The sequence below is a fragment of the Gavia stellata genome, chromosome 18 (assembly GCF_030936135.1).
Source record: "Gavia stellata isolate bGavSte3 chromosome 18, bGavSte3.hap2, whole genome shotgun sequence".
NCBI classification, from domain to species: domain Eukaryota; kingdom Metazoa; phylum Chordata; class Aves; order Gaviiformes; family Gaviidae; genus Gavia; species Gavia stellata.
The window spans coordinates 17,084,560-17,099,311 of record NC_082611.1 but is presented as its reverse complement, the minus strand read 5'-3'; the positions used below and the strand labels follow the sequence as shown (position 1 = coordinate 17,099,311).

At 46.8% G+C, this 14,752-nt stretch overlaps 1 protein-coding gene across 2 annotated transcripts in view; it reads left to right on the top strand.

Annotated features, from left to right (window-relative positions):
- The window catches only part of CREBBP (CREB binding protein), a 93,631-nt gene extending 84,133 nt beyond the window's left edge, over window positions 1–9,498 (top strand). For both annotated transcript variants that reach the window (XM_059826679.1, XM_059826678.1), the window contains 4 exons: window positions 685–852; window positions 4,031–4,192; window positions 4,473–4,754; window positions 6,479–9,498. In XM_059826679.1, the coding sequence (XP_059682662.1) occupies window positions 685–852; window positions 4,031–4,192; window positions 4,473–4,754; window positions 6,479–8,647 (2,781 nt within the window). In that variant the 3' untranslated portion in view covers window positions 8,648–9,498. The remainder of the gene's footprint in view (window positions 1–684; window positions 853–4,030; window positions 4,193–4,472; window positions 4,755–6,478) is intronic.
- Window positions 9,499–14,752: the final 5,254 nt, after the last annotated feature.

The window sequence follows — 14,752 nt, the reverse complement described above, 5'->3', positions numbered from 1 at the left end:
TATTCCTTTTCAGAATACCTTTTCCTCTCAGTGGTCCCCGGTCTTTCTGGCCGGGTGGTCCACAGAGCCAGCGGTTGGCGAAGGACACAGACCGTACACAGTCCCTCTACCGCAACCAGACTTTAATATTCCTGTGTGTAATAGCTGGCCGGTGCCTTCAGCAATTCTTCCTGGAGTTATCAGGCTTACTGCACATACGAATCACAGCCCAGACACATGCATTGAAGTGCTTATGCGCTTTCAAATTTGTAAGGGAAAGGGCTGGATGAGCACTTGCTGTCGTTAGAACAGTTCCTGCTCTTGTCCAGGAGCAGTGTAGGAAAAGCTAAGTGGTGTAGGCTTCATTTTTAATGGGCGTAGTTACCAGGGAGGGGTTTGTTACGTTTTCCAGGAGTATCTTAGTCTCTCCCATCATGGCAGGAGCGTGAACCAATTGCATGATGGAGGTTCAGGAGAGCCTCGGCAGCTGTCTTTCCAAGATGAAACAGGGAGTGGGCTGTTACCAATATTGCCAGGCCAGTTCTTTGAGCTGCACCCAGAAAAGGAGGCCTGCCAGGAGTGGGCCATGGGCAGAAAGTGAGGCACAGCTGTTTGGTGAAGGACTGGATCATGTCTCTGGTTCTCCTCGCTATCTTAAGTGGTCTTCATTTATTTATTCTCGGTATTGTGTGATACGCTTAACAGGACATCTTCAAACAAGCAACTGAGGACAGGCTGACAAGTGCCAAGGAGCTGCCTTACTTTGAAGGTGATTTCTGGCCCAACGTGCTGGAAGAAAGCATTAAGGAGTTGGAGCAGGAGGAGGAGGAAAGGAAAAAGGAAGAAAGTACTGCAGCTAGTGAAACAACAGAGGTGAGTTGACTTCATACGCTATACTTGCTTCTGGCTCACAAAGGTGACAATTAACGCTTTAATAGTAAACTAGAAAAGAAGGTCATTCACATCAGATGTTAAATCAGGGTTCCCTTTATCTGCATTTCTGGTTTTCTTCTTGGATAACAAATATACTGATGGCTTGTGTTTTTTGGTGTTTTTTTTTTTTTAACAGAATCAGAAGTCAGTTATGTCAGTTCAGCATCTCTGTTCTCAGAGAAATGTGTTAAGCTACTTTTGGATTGCACCATGACTGCTACATTTCCTTGCAGTCATTTGGCTGAGCTTCTGGTTCACACCTTTGCAAATCACCTTCAGTATTTGTATTTTGAAAGAGGCTGTATTTTTCAAAGCTGAATTAAATTTTGCTGTTATTTAAGCAAAGGTACTTGTAGTCGTTTGCAGCAGTAGGGGGATGACATTTAAAAGTATTTATTGCAAGCTTTGCATTGGTGTGAAACGTTGATCCTGATGGTGGTGTTCCTTCACCAGCATTCTCTCGTATGTTTAAAAAAAAAAAAGCCACAAAACAAACTTTCTCAGGGTCCTGGTCAGAATTTCATTATTCATTTTTATTTCTGTCTTGATTGTATCTGTATCCAAACCGTCTTAGCACTTTCATACTGTCCCTTTTACTTGTGATTTGCAGCAAGGTGTTTTGAAAATAAATAAGAGTAGGAAAATGTGAAGTCTAGCAGATTGAGGTGGAACCAAAAACTTTTAACTGGGGAGGGACTGCATTCAGCTTAGATGCCGTGACAATTTGCATACAGGATGTATTACGTGTGATTGCTGTGGAGTGATAGACCTTAATCCATCAATTTCACCATGTCAGAAAGTTCCTTCTATTAAACCTTAGCAGCTCCTTCAAAGCTAATATAGTTTGTTGCTATGTTTTTTATGGAACCATAAAGTTAATAGTTTTCACCCTGTTCCTTCTGAATGTGACTTTTAATATTGTAATATTTCAACAAACATAGCAGTATAAAAGTCACTGAAAGGCAAGACTTGGAATTTAAGTTGCAGTCCTCTTTTGCTAACAGTATCACTTCAGTAAACCACAGCATGCCCTTCCAGTGAAAACGCCAGTGTAAACCTCTACATGTAAGAGGGGAAAAAAGGTGTTTTAAAAAGCCCGGAACAGCTAACTGTGAAACTCATACAAGTTGTCTGCCTGAAGTGAGAAGATGCAGCCTTGGCTGTTAACATCCCTGTGTTCCCACTTCATGCTGCTGATGTTGCTTGGGGTAGTGGGGGAACAAAATCTGCATCCAGGTTGCTGAAGGTGTGATCCAAGAATGCAACAAAAAACGTAACAGGGTGGTCTTTGCCACTTGGCTCAGAAGAAAGAGTGAAATTAAAAGCATGAGAACTTCTCCAGTGCAGTCACCTAAACTTGGGTTACTTTATAGAAGCAGCTATGCGCAGCAATGGGGATCTCCACGTGTAGAAGCACTTGATGAATCTTTGCAATTTGCCTTGAATTGAGGTGGTACAGAGTGTGTCTGTCTCTTCTTAAATTCTTAGTCCTAAGCTTTATATATGTGGAGAGAGAGCTTCTTAAAAGTCAACATGTGCTGTGGGTATCAGTTAAAGAGAGTCTAAAGTAGTGGTGAATACTCAGAAGTTCTTGAAAAAGGTTCTGAAGGGACAAGGCTCAGTGAGTAACCGTGCCGTTGGCATCTCTGGCAAACCTGGCTGAATATGTTAAGTACTATCAAAATGAAGTCGTATAAAAACAATCTTACAACTTCTTGAAACGTTGTGGAATAGCTTTGTACAGTTGACCAAAAATAAACTTGTTAAAGGTAGAGTAGAAAGAAAACTTAGAATTGTACTGTCATGACGTTTCAATTTATTCTACCTTTTGGTGTTTAAATTTTTAAATCTCTGTTGATGCTCTAGAATACATAGGCAAAGGAGGACATGCCCTAATTCCATCAGGGGGGTAGAAAATTTGGGGGAAAGAAGTCCAGATGGGAACATACAATAGCTCATTTCTGAATACCTTCAAATCACTTAGACCTCTGTCTGGTTTCCCATAAAATAGTGTCATTTTAATTTCCAAACAGGTTTGGTCAAAAAGTCAATAAAATTAGTTACAGAAAAACCAAGATTGGACAGGGAATTTCTATCTAAGCCTCATTAATGGAATGGGACGACGGCAACAGTCTGTATATAGAATTGCTTTCTTCAGTTGGAATATTTTTGTTGTCTTTGAATAAATATGTTTGCGGATAAATCCTGTGCTTGCTTGTACATAGTGTTCATGAAATTTCCTTGCTAGTGTATGTGTGTGTGTATATATATATATATATATATGAGTACTTCAGTAGCTTATTTTTAATATTATGTTAACCAACATTCTAGCAGTTAGAGAGGGGATTTTTACTGAGTGGCGTGCTCCCTGCTGAGGGCTTGGGGTTTTATTTTTCTAGGACATGAGAAGTCTAAAAGTTATTTCTGTTTCCACAGGTCATCTAAATAGCATCATCTGCTATTTTTTACTCTCTTTACTTACAGCTAGTATTCAGTATACGGTCACTGTGGTCTATGTTGTTGTAACTTGGACACAAGTGAAGGTTTTGGGGATTTCTTTTTTTTGGAGATGCATATGCAGCAGTAAGTCTTCAGGATGGAGAATAACGTATTTTCTTAGTTTCAAATCCTGCGTGTTCTTATCTGTGTACTAGCCCTAAATTTGTTCAATAAAAACAAACAAACATTAAATCAGAGCTCAAGCAAGTATGTGAAACCCCAAATGCACAACAAAGCAAAATACCGCACTTCTGGAATTTTTTGAAGTCCATTTTATTCGATGGTGAAATGAGTTACAAATATCTATAAGAACTTGTAAAGCAAGCAGTGGAAGCTGAAGTACAGTGTTTGAGAAGGAAAAAAATAAGTGTAAGATGTGAATTACTTAATGTATATGCATACTTTAAAAACCTATTTTTAAACAGCGTTTGAATTTGTTTGCCTACCAGTTTGGCTTTTGATTTTTCCTTGAAGATAGGATATATTTAACACAGTATGGCTGATTTGCAGGCATTGGAACAAAGTTCTGTTATTGACAGCAGAGGTGTTTGACTTTCAGCTACAGTGAATGGGAGAGAGCTCTATAAAGTGTAACATCTTTCCTGTGCATTTGTTGCAGGGAAGCCAGGGCGACAGCAAAAACGCCAAGAAAAAGAACAACAAAAAAACCAACAAGAATAAGAGCAGCATCAGCCGAGCTAACAAGAAGAAACCCAGCATGCCAAATGTGTCCAATGATCTGTCTCAGAAGCTGTACGCCACTATGGAGAAGCATAAAGAGGTACTGTCAAAATACACTGTGTAAAGAGAAGATTTTATTCCTGTAAATCCAGGCATGATGATAGTCAGAACTGAGAAATCAGGAGGAGCAAAGCTTGTGATGGCGCTGAACTTCTTTCTGTTGTGTTAACAACATATTGGAAGAGATTAGCCTAAACTAACTTAATTAGATAACACTTGTAGCACACCATTACTGCAACAGAACATGAGCTTTTTCCTGCAAGATTATCTAACCTCATTGATTTTTTTCGATATTTTTTTTCCCCCCCATTTATCTGCAGGTCTTTTTTGTGATTCATTTACATGCTGGGCCTGTAATTAACACTCTGCCTCCCATCGTGGACCCTGATCCATTACTTAGCTGTGATTTGATGGATGGGCGAGACGCCTTCCTCACCTTAGCCAGAGATAAGCACTGGGAGTTCTCCTCACTACGCCGATCCAAGTGGTCCACACTCTGCATGCTGGTAGAACTACATACTCAAGGGCAGGATCGCTTTGTCTATACGTGCAATGAGTGCAAGCATCATGTGGAAACAAGGTGGCATTGCACTGTCTGTGAGGTAGGTGTATATCACCAGAGACTTCTCTCTTTTGCCCTACAGCCAAGCTTGTTTTTTATTTTTTGGGGTTTTTTGGTATTGCCCAAAGTTCCTCCAAATGAGGTCTATCCTGATAAAAGGGCTGATAAGCCTTAAGGGAAGGTGACTACTACAGTGGGGTACCTCTTCTTCTAGAATAAGTGTCTTTAGTTTCTCGACATGGAAAACGCCGGTACTCTGGAATGGCTACTGCTGCGTCATTTCTTCCATTATGGCTCCTCTGCATAGACAAGTTTTTAACTTAATTTTAAAGAACTTTAAGAGTGGCTGGTAGGGTGTGACTGCGTCAGACTGGTCCGAATCTGCAGGGCACTAGCACATCCACATTAAATGGATGTCCATGAGAGAAGTTAGCGTACCTTCCAGCAAGGTAGCTTTCCTTCCGCTTTGTACGTGGTACTTCGTGTTGCAAGGAGTCCAGCCAGGTGTGTGTCCAGGCTGCCGCAAAGCCGGGTGAGGAGGCTGCCACAGCTCTTCAGCCTTGTCCCTTGGGCCCAGCATTAGAGGTTGCCTGCCCTTCAGATCAGCCCAAATAATTGCTTCCTAACCTGGCTCAATGCTTTTAATAACTAGTCCTTTTACAGCATAGATCGCTTCCACTGAACTATCTTAGAGAGCAATTATTTGTGGAGTTACACTGGTGGACTTGAGGAGAAGGTAGCCTCTACAGGGCTTGGGATGACCTCTGGCTGTAGCCAAACAAAAAAAAATACTTAGTAAGTGCAGTCTAGTTTTTACACTGCAAGTTATTGTCAGATTTGTGGTGGAAGAGTCTTAATTAATCCCTCTGAGGAAAGCATTGAACAGGGTTTCTTGAGGCAAGACTGCAGGAAATGGATTGTACACACTAGGGGAATTAAGCGGTGGAAGGAGGTATGGTCTTTAGGTTTCTTCTGGGTACTTCTGTGTAAAGGAGTGGCCTTCCTCCAGTAAAAAAAAAAGGACAGGGCAGTGAAAATGCAGGTGTTTGAGCAGGTTTTCAGATCAGCGTCTGTCTTAGCATGAAACTTGCACTTCATTTGAGGGTCGTTTTGGAGATTTAAATAATACATATTTCAGGGTAGTAATTATTAGTCAGCAATTGCACTAAAAATAGCTAAATGGAGAGCCAAAGCCTATTTTTTAGCTAATGACAGTAGGTTTGTCTTACTAGTTGAAGGTTTTGGCCCTCCTTGTGTAGGTAGGTACCCCGGTAGACATCACAGAAAAGTAAACGGTTCCTATCATCAAAAGGGAAAAACAAACAAAAAAAAATCCTGCAAGACTTTTACGTGTAATAAAATGAAGATAAAATTACAGCCCCTGTTGGCATTGTTACCCACCATAGCCAAGACCTGGGATTGCAGGCTCGCTTTGCTGAGGAAGCTGACATGGATTCTGCCCTCAGCTGCCCGGCTCTCCCTGCCCCAAAGGTCCACTCCCACTGTCGTGGTGACTCCATAGGCTATGCAGCCGCTTCTCGACCTCGGTGGACCAGGCGTAAATTGAAAACGGGCAGTTGTTCACAGCACACAGCTGTTGTCCTGCTTTTGTTCTGCTGTGTGTTTTGTACCCACTGAAACCCAAAGTGTGCTTCCACACCAGGCTCGTGTTGCTCACCTAGCACCGCTCTTACTGTTCTGTTCTTCTGCTGGTTTAGTTAGTGCTCTGTAGGCAACTGAACTCTGGGTTTTCTTTGCTTCCAGGACTATGACCTCTGCATTAACTGCTACAACACTAAGAGCCATGACCACAAGATGGTTAAGTGGGGCCTGGGTCTGGATGATGAGAGCAACAGCCAAGGAGAGCAGCAGTCAAAGAGTCCCCAGGAGTCGCGACGACTGAGCATCCAGCGCTGCATTCAGTCCCTTGTCCATGCCTGTCAGTGCCGCAATGCAAACTGCTCATTGCCATCCTGCCAGAAGATGAAACGGGTTGTCCAGCACACCAAGGGCTGCAAGCGCAAGACCAACGGTGGCTGTCCGGTGTGCAAACAGCTCATAGCTCTTTGCTGCTACCATGCCAAACACTGCCAAGAGAACAAATGCCCTGTGCCATTCTGTCTCAATATCAAACACAAGCTTCGACAGCAGCAGATCCAGCATCGCCTGCAGCAGGCTCAGCTCATGCGCAGAAGGATGGCTACCATGAACACCCGAAACGTGCCTCAGCAAAGTTTGCCTTCTCCTACCTCAGCAACGCCTGGTACCCCTACACAGCAGCCAAGTACACCGCAAACACCACAGCCTCCTCCCCAGCCCCAGCCTTCCCCTGTAAGTATGTCACCGGCTGGCTTTCCCAGTGTGTCGAGAACTCAGCCCCCTACTACTGTTTCAACAGGAAAACCCGCAAACCCGGTTTCCGCACCTCCACCTCCGGCTCAGCCTCCGCCGGCCGCAGTGGAAGCGGCTCGGCAGATTGAGAGAGAAGCTGCCCAGCAGCAGCAGCAGCTCTACAGGGTCAACAACATTAACAATGGTTTGCCTCCTGGTCGCCCAGGACTAGTAAACCCGACGGTGGGTTCAGTGAACCAGATGCAGCAAGTCAGCATGAATGTACCCCGGCCCAACCCTGTCAGCGGTCCAGTGATGTCCAACATGCAGCCTGGACAGTGGCAGTCACCTCCCATGCCGCAGCAGCAACCAATGCAGCCAGGAATGGCAAGACCGGTTATGCCAATGGCGACGCCACAAGCAGTGGCTGGGCCAAGGATGCCGGGCGTGCAGCAGCCGCCGCGGAGCATCCCCCCGAATGCACTTCAGGACTTACTGAGGACCTTGAAATCACCAAGTTCTCCGCAGCAGCAACAGCAGGTTCTTAATATCCTTAAATCCAACCCTCAGCTTATGGCAGCTTTTATAAAGCAAAGAACAGCCAAATACGTGGCTAACCAGCCTGGGATGCAGCCGCAAGCGGGCATACAACCCCAGCCTGGGATGCAGCAGCCGCAGACGGGCATGCAACAGCCAGGCATGCACGCTCAAGCAGGATTGCAGAACATGAACGCGATGCAAGCAGGAGTGCAGAGACCGAGCGTTCCTCCCCAGCAGCAAGGGATAGGAGCTATGAATCCCCAGGGACAAGCGATAAACATTATGAACCCCGGCCACAACCCTAGCATGGCAAACATGAGTCCGCAGTACAGAGAAATACTGAGGCGGCAGCTACTGCAGCAGCAGCAGCAACAGCAGCAGCAGCAAGGAGGGGCTGGCATGGCAGGAGGGATGGCAGGACACAACCAGTTCCAGCAGCCTCAAGGACCAGGAGGTTACCCTCAAGCCATGCAGCAGCAGCGGATGCAGCAGCACATATCGATACAGGGGGGGTCCATGGGACAGATGGCTCAGATGGGACAGCTGAACCAGATGGGCCAGCCCGGCATGGGCGCAGACGGCACTCCCAACATCCAGCAAGCACTGCAGCAGCGGATCCTGCAACAGCAGCAGATGAAACAGCAGATAGGGTCCCCCGGCCAGCCTAACCCCATGAGCCCACAGCAGCACATGCTCTCAGGACAACCGCAGGCGTCTCATCTCCCTGGCCAGCAGATCGCCACCTCCCTCAGCAACCAGGTGCGGTCCCCAGCACCCGTTCAGTCTCCCCGTCCCCAGTCCCAGCCACCACATTCCAGCCCGTCACCCCGGATACAGCCCCAACCGTCACCTCACCACGTCTCTCCCCAGACTGGTTCCCCCCACCCAGGACTCGCAGTTACTATGGCTAGCTCCATGGATCAGGGACACTTGGGCAACCCAGAACAGAGTGCAATGCTTCCACAACTAAACACCCCGAACAGGAGTGCGTTGTCTAACGAATTGTCTCTGGTCGGTGACACCACCGGGGACACATTAGAAAAATTTGTGGAGGGTTTGTAGCATTATGGGAGCATCACTTTTTTTTTTTCCTTTCGTGTTCTTGGACGTTTTGTACTGAAAATTCAGACATCTGGGTTGTTTTGAATCCTAGATGGAACTGCTGCTTCCTACACATGGAAGAATGAATTGCTGTTTAAAAAAAAAAAAAAAAACAATACAAAGAATATATTTTTTTGTTAAAGCCAGGCGGTTAAAATATCTGGTCTCTTTTGTGGGTTTTTTTGGTTTTTATTTTTTTGTTGCTGTTGACTCATACCTTTTTTTTAATGGGGAAAACAAGTTCATTATATTCATATTTTTTATTTGTATTTTCAAGACTTTAAACATTTGCGTTTAAAAGAAGAAAAAAATAATATTCAGAAACTGTTTCCTGAAATAATACAACATTATAATGTATCCCGGTAACTTTGACACGTTGCAGGAAGATTTTTTTTTTTTCTATAGTGAACTCTGCAGGTGTTTCAAGTATTACCCCTGGAAAGATAGGAATTGACTCTTGCACACAAAAACACACATTGGCCAATGCCAAAATCCTTGTCTTGCAGATGTAGAAATTGTTGCTTTGTTTCTCTGATAAAACTGGTTTTAGATGAAAATAGGGATGATCACTCTTAGACCGTGCTGATTTGAATAGAGAAGAAGCATTCTTTTCTTTCTTTCTTCTGTGTGAAACTTGAAATGAGGAAAAGCAATTCTAGTGTAAATCATGCAAGCGCTATAATTACTATAAATAAGAAAAATCCAAGAAGATTCAATCACTGTATAGAATGGTAAAGAAAAAAAACAAACTCATTTCTTACTTATAATATCATATTGTTAAATAAACTGTGTGCAACAGACAAAAAGGGTGGTCCTTCTTGAATTCATGTACATGGTATTAACACTTAGTGTTTGGGTTTTTTGTTATGAAAATGCTGTTTTCAACATTGTATTTGGACTATGCATGTCTTTTTTCCATTGTATATAAAGTATTGCTTAAAATTGATATAAATTACTGAAGTTTTTAACATGTATTCTGTTCTTTAAAATCCATGTAAGAATGTTTAAGGTTTTTATTTATTTATATATTTTTGGATCATGTTCTTTGTAAGACATGGCTATGAATATTCACTCATTACACAGAGCAGCCAGAGGCATCGATAGGAGTGACACGATACGTGGAGTATTGTAGGTAGCATGTCTGTTTTACAACACCCTTTAGTGATTGTTTCCTTTTCGGGGAGGGCGAGGAGAGGGGAATGGTTCCCATACATGGAATATTTGCAGGTGTTCATCCATAAGGGTTAACTGGAATAAATTATTAATAGCCGTTGCTTTTCAAAAACTGCATTAATTTAGAGAAGGATCACCAATGAAAGGAAAATAGAGAGTATTGAGTTAATTCTAGGCTAATTTATTTAGTCTACAGTAAAATATGAACCTATTGACTTTAACACTATTTTTCTGCTGTTAACTCTGAGTCTAGATTTGAGGGTTTTCTGTGGAATAAAAAATAACAAATCATGTACATGTTCCCTTTAATATCCTGTCACCATGCCCTCATGTTCCTGGGATACTTGCCCCTCCTCCCCCCAGTGAATTACTTTCTTGGAGCTAGAAAGTCCAGGGAAACTCTCCCAGCGTAGGTGTGAGCTAAAACCACGACTAGCCTAAACTGCCATCATTCAGACCTCGAGGCTTCTCGATTACGTGCGACTGGCATGGGATTCGCAGCACACGGAGCAAGGCATCCCACCCGGCAGCGGCTGCCGCTCCAGCGGGGAGCACAGGGCACACTTGGCTTTTCACGTTAAGTTAGCGCTTCCTCCAGCCTTAACATTTTTGTTGGAACGGTGTTGGGGGAGGACGGGGGGAGAAGAGCAAACGATTTATCTCAACTTTTATCCCTGTGCTGTGAAAATAGTAGTGCGCTGCGGCGCCGCTTCATTCTTTTCAACTGTAGAGGGGTCTCTGCTTAAACTTCTCTTGCAAACTTTTAACTATTGTACCTTTTTCACCACCATTGGATTCATCTGCCCACGCAATTGTCTTCAGCAATTCAAGATGTCAAAATTTGGGGCTGGGGTGAGGTCAGTGAACACTAACCCAAAGCTTGTCCAAAAGAAATTGCTGTAAAAAAAAGAAAAAAAAGATGGAAAGCCCTGATGCTGTGTCTCATGCTGTGTACTTAAAAAGAGGAAAAATACTATATTTGTGATCAAAAAGAGGAAACTTGAAAATGTGCTGGTGTTTCTAATAAAAGCTGGTAAAACTGCTTGGATTGAAGGATGGTTCCACTTGGCTGGTGCCCGCTAGGATCAGCGAAGCCTGACACCCAAGGTTCAGATAACTGCACTCAATCTTGCTAATACCTCTAAGTAGCATCCATTTTAAAAACGGCAGCACTGCTTGCGGATTTGGATAAGCCGAGTCCTGTTTGGAGCACAGAGGCGCAGTGGCTCTCGGGCTGCAGCTCGCTTGGGTTCCCACTCCTGGGGAAGAGTGGGGAAAAAACCCAAACCTGATGGGAAGCAAATACCGGAATGTTTTTAAGTACAACCTGAAGTATGTTGAGAGCACAGAGCAAGGGATAGATTTAGATCTGATAATCCCATCGTGATGGAGCAATTGTTTTAGATAAGAGCAGGTATTTTACCAGGGAGAGAAGGGAAGTGCAAAGGTGAAGTAAAACATGAGGAGGGGCTGGGCTTGGCATGCAGCCCCTGCAGTCGGGGAGCTTCACACCAGTCTCCTTCGTTGATAGGAAATTCAGCGTAGCTGAAGACTGGATGGGCATCTGCTTTTTCAGGTCTTTGCCTGCGTTTTGACAGGGGAGGTACTGGCAATAAGGAACAGCATCCTAAAAACACGAGAATTCGTAAGGCAAGAACGCCCTGGAGGTTGGTGCAGGATCTTTATCGCCGGAGGGGGTGGCTAAGCCCTTCCCTCTTAATGAATTCTGGAGGGCAAGAAGGTGCTTAAATCCGAACGTTGAGCTGCAACAACTTGGTTCTCTGCTCTTCTTTCCTTTGGCTGTCCATTGCTCTCTGCCGCTGGCTATCCTGACTTCACAACGCTGCTTCCACAGCAGGCTGTGAGCGCGTTTCTTCTCGCTGCAGGCACACCAGCTGAGGTTCACCTCGGTTGCTCATCGCTGTCCCACCAGGCCAGAGATCTGCCCACAGCTCCTGTGTAAGCACTCCCTGCTCTCGTCTTCCACCTGGATGCTTTAGAGCGAAGGGGTGAGGGTCTGACCGCAGCAGTGGGCTGAGGAAGAGGAGCCCTCCTGCCGTGGGAACAGCACTTAACTAAAAGTAAGCCCGCTGGGGACAGCAACCCCGTCAGTCACTCCGTATGAAGCCAGAAGTGGTACGTGTCCGCAGCTGTAGCAGCGTAACGTTCCTTCGAGTCAGTGGCAGCGTACAGCAGTAAGTGAAGGCAGTTAATGGCTTACAAGGTGATCTGGGTGTGCACCGGGTGCTTCTTCCAAAGCAAATACCAGCCCATGGTTTTCTCAGTGCAGTGAAGATCTAGCAGCCGCTGGTATGGAGCTGGTAGCCAGGGGAGCACGGCAGCACACGCAGGTTGCTGTGCGGGGGCCATCTGTCCTTCCCTGCGCTTCCCCTCCACGGCCAGGAACTTAAAATGGGGAACAGGGTGATCTGTGCCACCCGCAGTGTGCTGCCGGGACAGCGATTGAAGACAGTCGGTGCCAACTGCCGGGTAATCGAAATGAGCCTGAGCAGAGGGGAGGATCTGTGCTAGATCCCCTGCAGTCCCCAAGCGTTCCCTGTGGGAACACACTTCATAGCTAAATGGTCAAAGCGGACCCAAGGCAGGAGGGTGACGCGGCACAAGGTGAGGTAGGAGGAGGACGCGGGTGTTTCACGGCAGGTACAAGAGCTCTGGTGCAGTGTTGCGGCAGAGCAAGGCTCAGGAGTGCTGCGGGGTCAGCTGGAGGTAGCAATGAACACAGCAGCAGGAGGGAAGTGTTTGAAACGGGCTCAGGAGTCGTTCTGGGTTTGGCTGCAGCACAGGGACTCTCGAGGAGGGGCTGGGGTTGATTCCAGGTGGGAATGCAGCCCAGCGGAAGGGTGCCGGAGTGATGCAAAGGCTTACGCTGGGTTTGTTGCACCTAATCCATAACATCCAACGCCGCACAAACCCTGCTGCCTGCAAGTGTTTCTTAGATGGAAACCTCCAAAATGACATGGGGATCGGCATAGTCCCAAGGAGAAGTTGCAAGCACAAGTGAATTGCACGGGTAGCTTTTCCAGCGAGCACCCCCGAGCCTGGGAATTACAAAGCCGTCTCTGTTAGGTGGTCACGGTTCCCTCCTGAAGGCTCTCATCTCCTCTGTCTGGAAGTGGTTAGCGCTCACTGAAATGAGACCTGCTCGATCTTTTATTTTTAGCTGTGGTGTTCATTGAGGCCAGGCTCCGCTCTCACGCACGTTCCAAATTCGGCTCTCAGTGGAGCGGTTTATTTCCTCTCTCTCACCCCCACCCCGTCCAAAGCCTTTCTCCAATACCTCAGCCCTTTAGGTCTCGATGATCTACGCTCACAGCAGCCCCGGGAGATGAGGAATTTCAGAGGAACGGGAAAATGAGGTATTAAGCCATTTGCCCAACGTCGAGCAGGGGGGCCTGGCCAAGGTGTGGCACAGAGGGGCTTCCTGAGAGCCGCTCCCAGCCCGGTGCAGCCTTTCCCCGGCCCTCAGCCCCTTCTCCGTGGGGAAGCTGGGAAAGACGCGGTGTGGCGAGCTCTGCCGGCTCCTGTCACAACCTGTTGTGTGAAACGGGCTCCCTGCAGCAAACCCTGGGTCGGGAACTGTGAGGTACCCTTACGGCTGTCTGTACAGGGAGAGGCGGTGGTTTTGTGACCATTGCTAGTAAGTCCTCAGGGTAGAAGAAACTTGGAAGGGATTTTAACCATCACAACAGGAGAGGTTTGGAAGTGCTGTCCTGGACTTGGCGTCCACAGTTACAACCTCTGTCGCAAGATGCAGGAGAGCCCCGAAAGGGCCGCTGGCACGGGCCAGGATCTGTTTTGCCGATGCTAAAGTGGGACAACTGGAGCTGAGCCGAGCAAGGAGGGACCTGGCGCGGCAGAGCTGCCGGCCAGTGCCGAGGGAGGCGGCTTTCCTGGAGGAGCTCGGGCAGAGCGTCCCTGTCACAGAATCACAGAATCACTAAGGTTGGAAAAGACCTGTAAGATCATCAAGTCCAACCTTAAAAAAAAAAAAATAACAAAAAAAACAAAAAAACCCACCACAACACACCAAAAACCAACCCACCCAACACCACACAGCACCATGTCCATCAAGCCACATCCCACAATGCCACATCCACACGCTCCTTGAATACCTCCAGGGAAGGTGACTCTACCACCCCCCTGGGCAGTCTATTCCAATGTTTCACTACTCTCTCAGGAAAGAAATTTTTCCTAATATCCAGCCTGAACCTCCCCTGGCGCAACTTGAGGCCATTTCCTCTTGTCCTGTCGCTTGTCACTTGGGAGAAGAGACCAACACCCACCTCACCACAACCCCCTTTCAGGCAGTTGGAGAGAGCGATGAGGTCTCCCCTCAGCCTCCTCTTCTCCAGACTGAACAACCCCAGCTCCCTCAGCCACTCCTCATCAGACTTGTGTTCCAGACCCCTCACCAGCTTCGTCGCCCTTCTCTGGACACGCTCCAGCACCTCAATGTCCTTCTTGGAGTGAGGGGCCCAAAACTGAACACAGTATTCGAGGTGCGGCCTCAGCAGCGCCGAGTACAGGAGCACGATCACCTCCCTGCTCCTGCTGGCCACACTATTTCTGACACAGGCCAGGATGCCGTTGGCCTTCTTGGCCACCTGGGCACACTGCTGGCTCATATTCAGCCGGCTGTCGACCAACACCCCCAGGTCCTTTTCTGCGGGGCAGCTTTCCAGCCACTCATCCCCAAGCCTGTAGTGCTGCATGGGGTTGTTGTGGCCAAAGTGTAGAACCCGGCACTTGGCCTTGTTGAACTTCATCCGGTTGGCCTCAGCCCATCGATCCCGCCTGTCCAGGGCCCTCTGCAGCGGGGAACCCGCCTGGGGCCTTCTGCGGCAGCTGATGAGCTGCCACCAAATGGTGGCT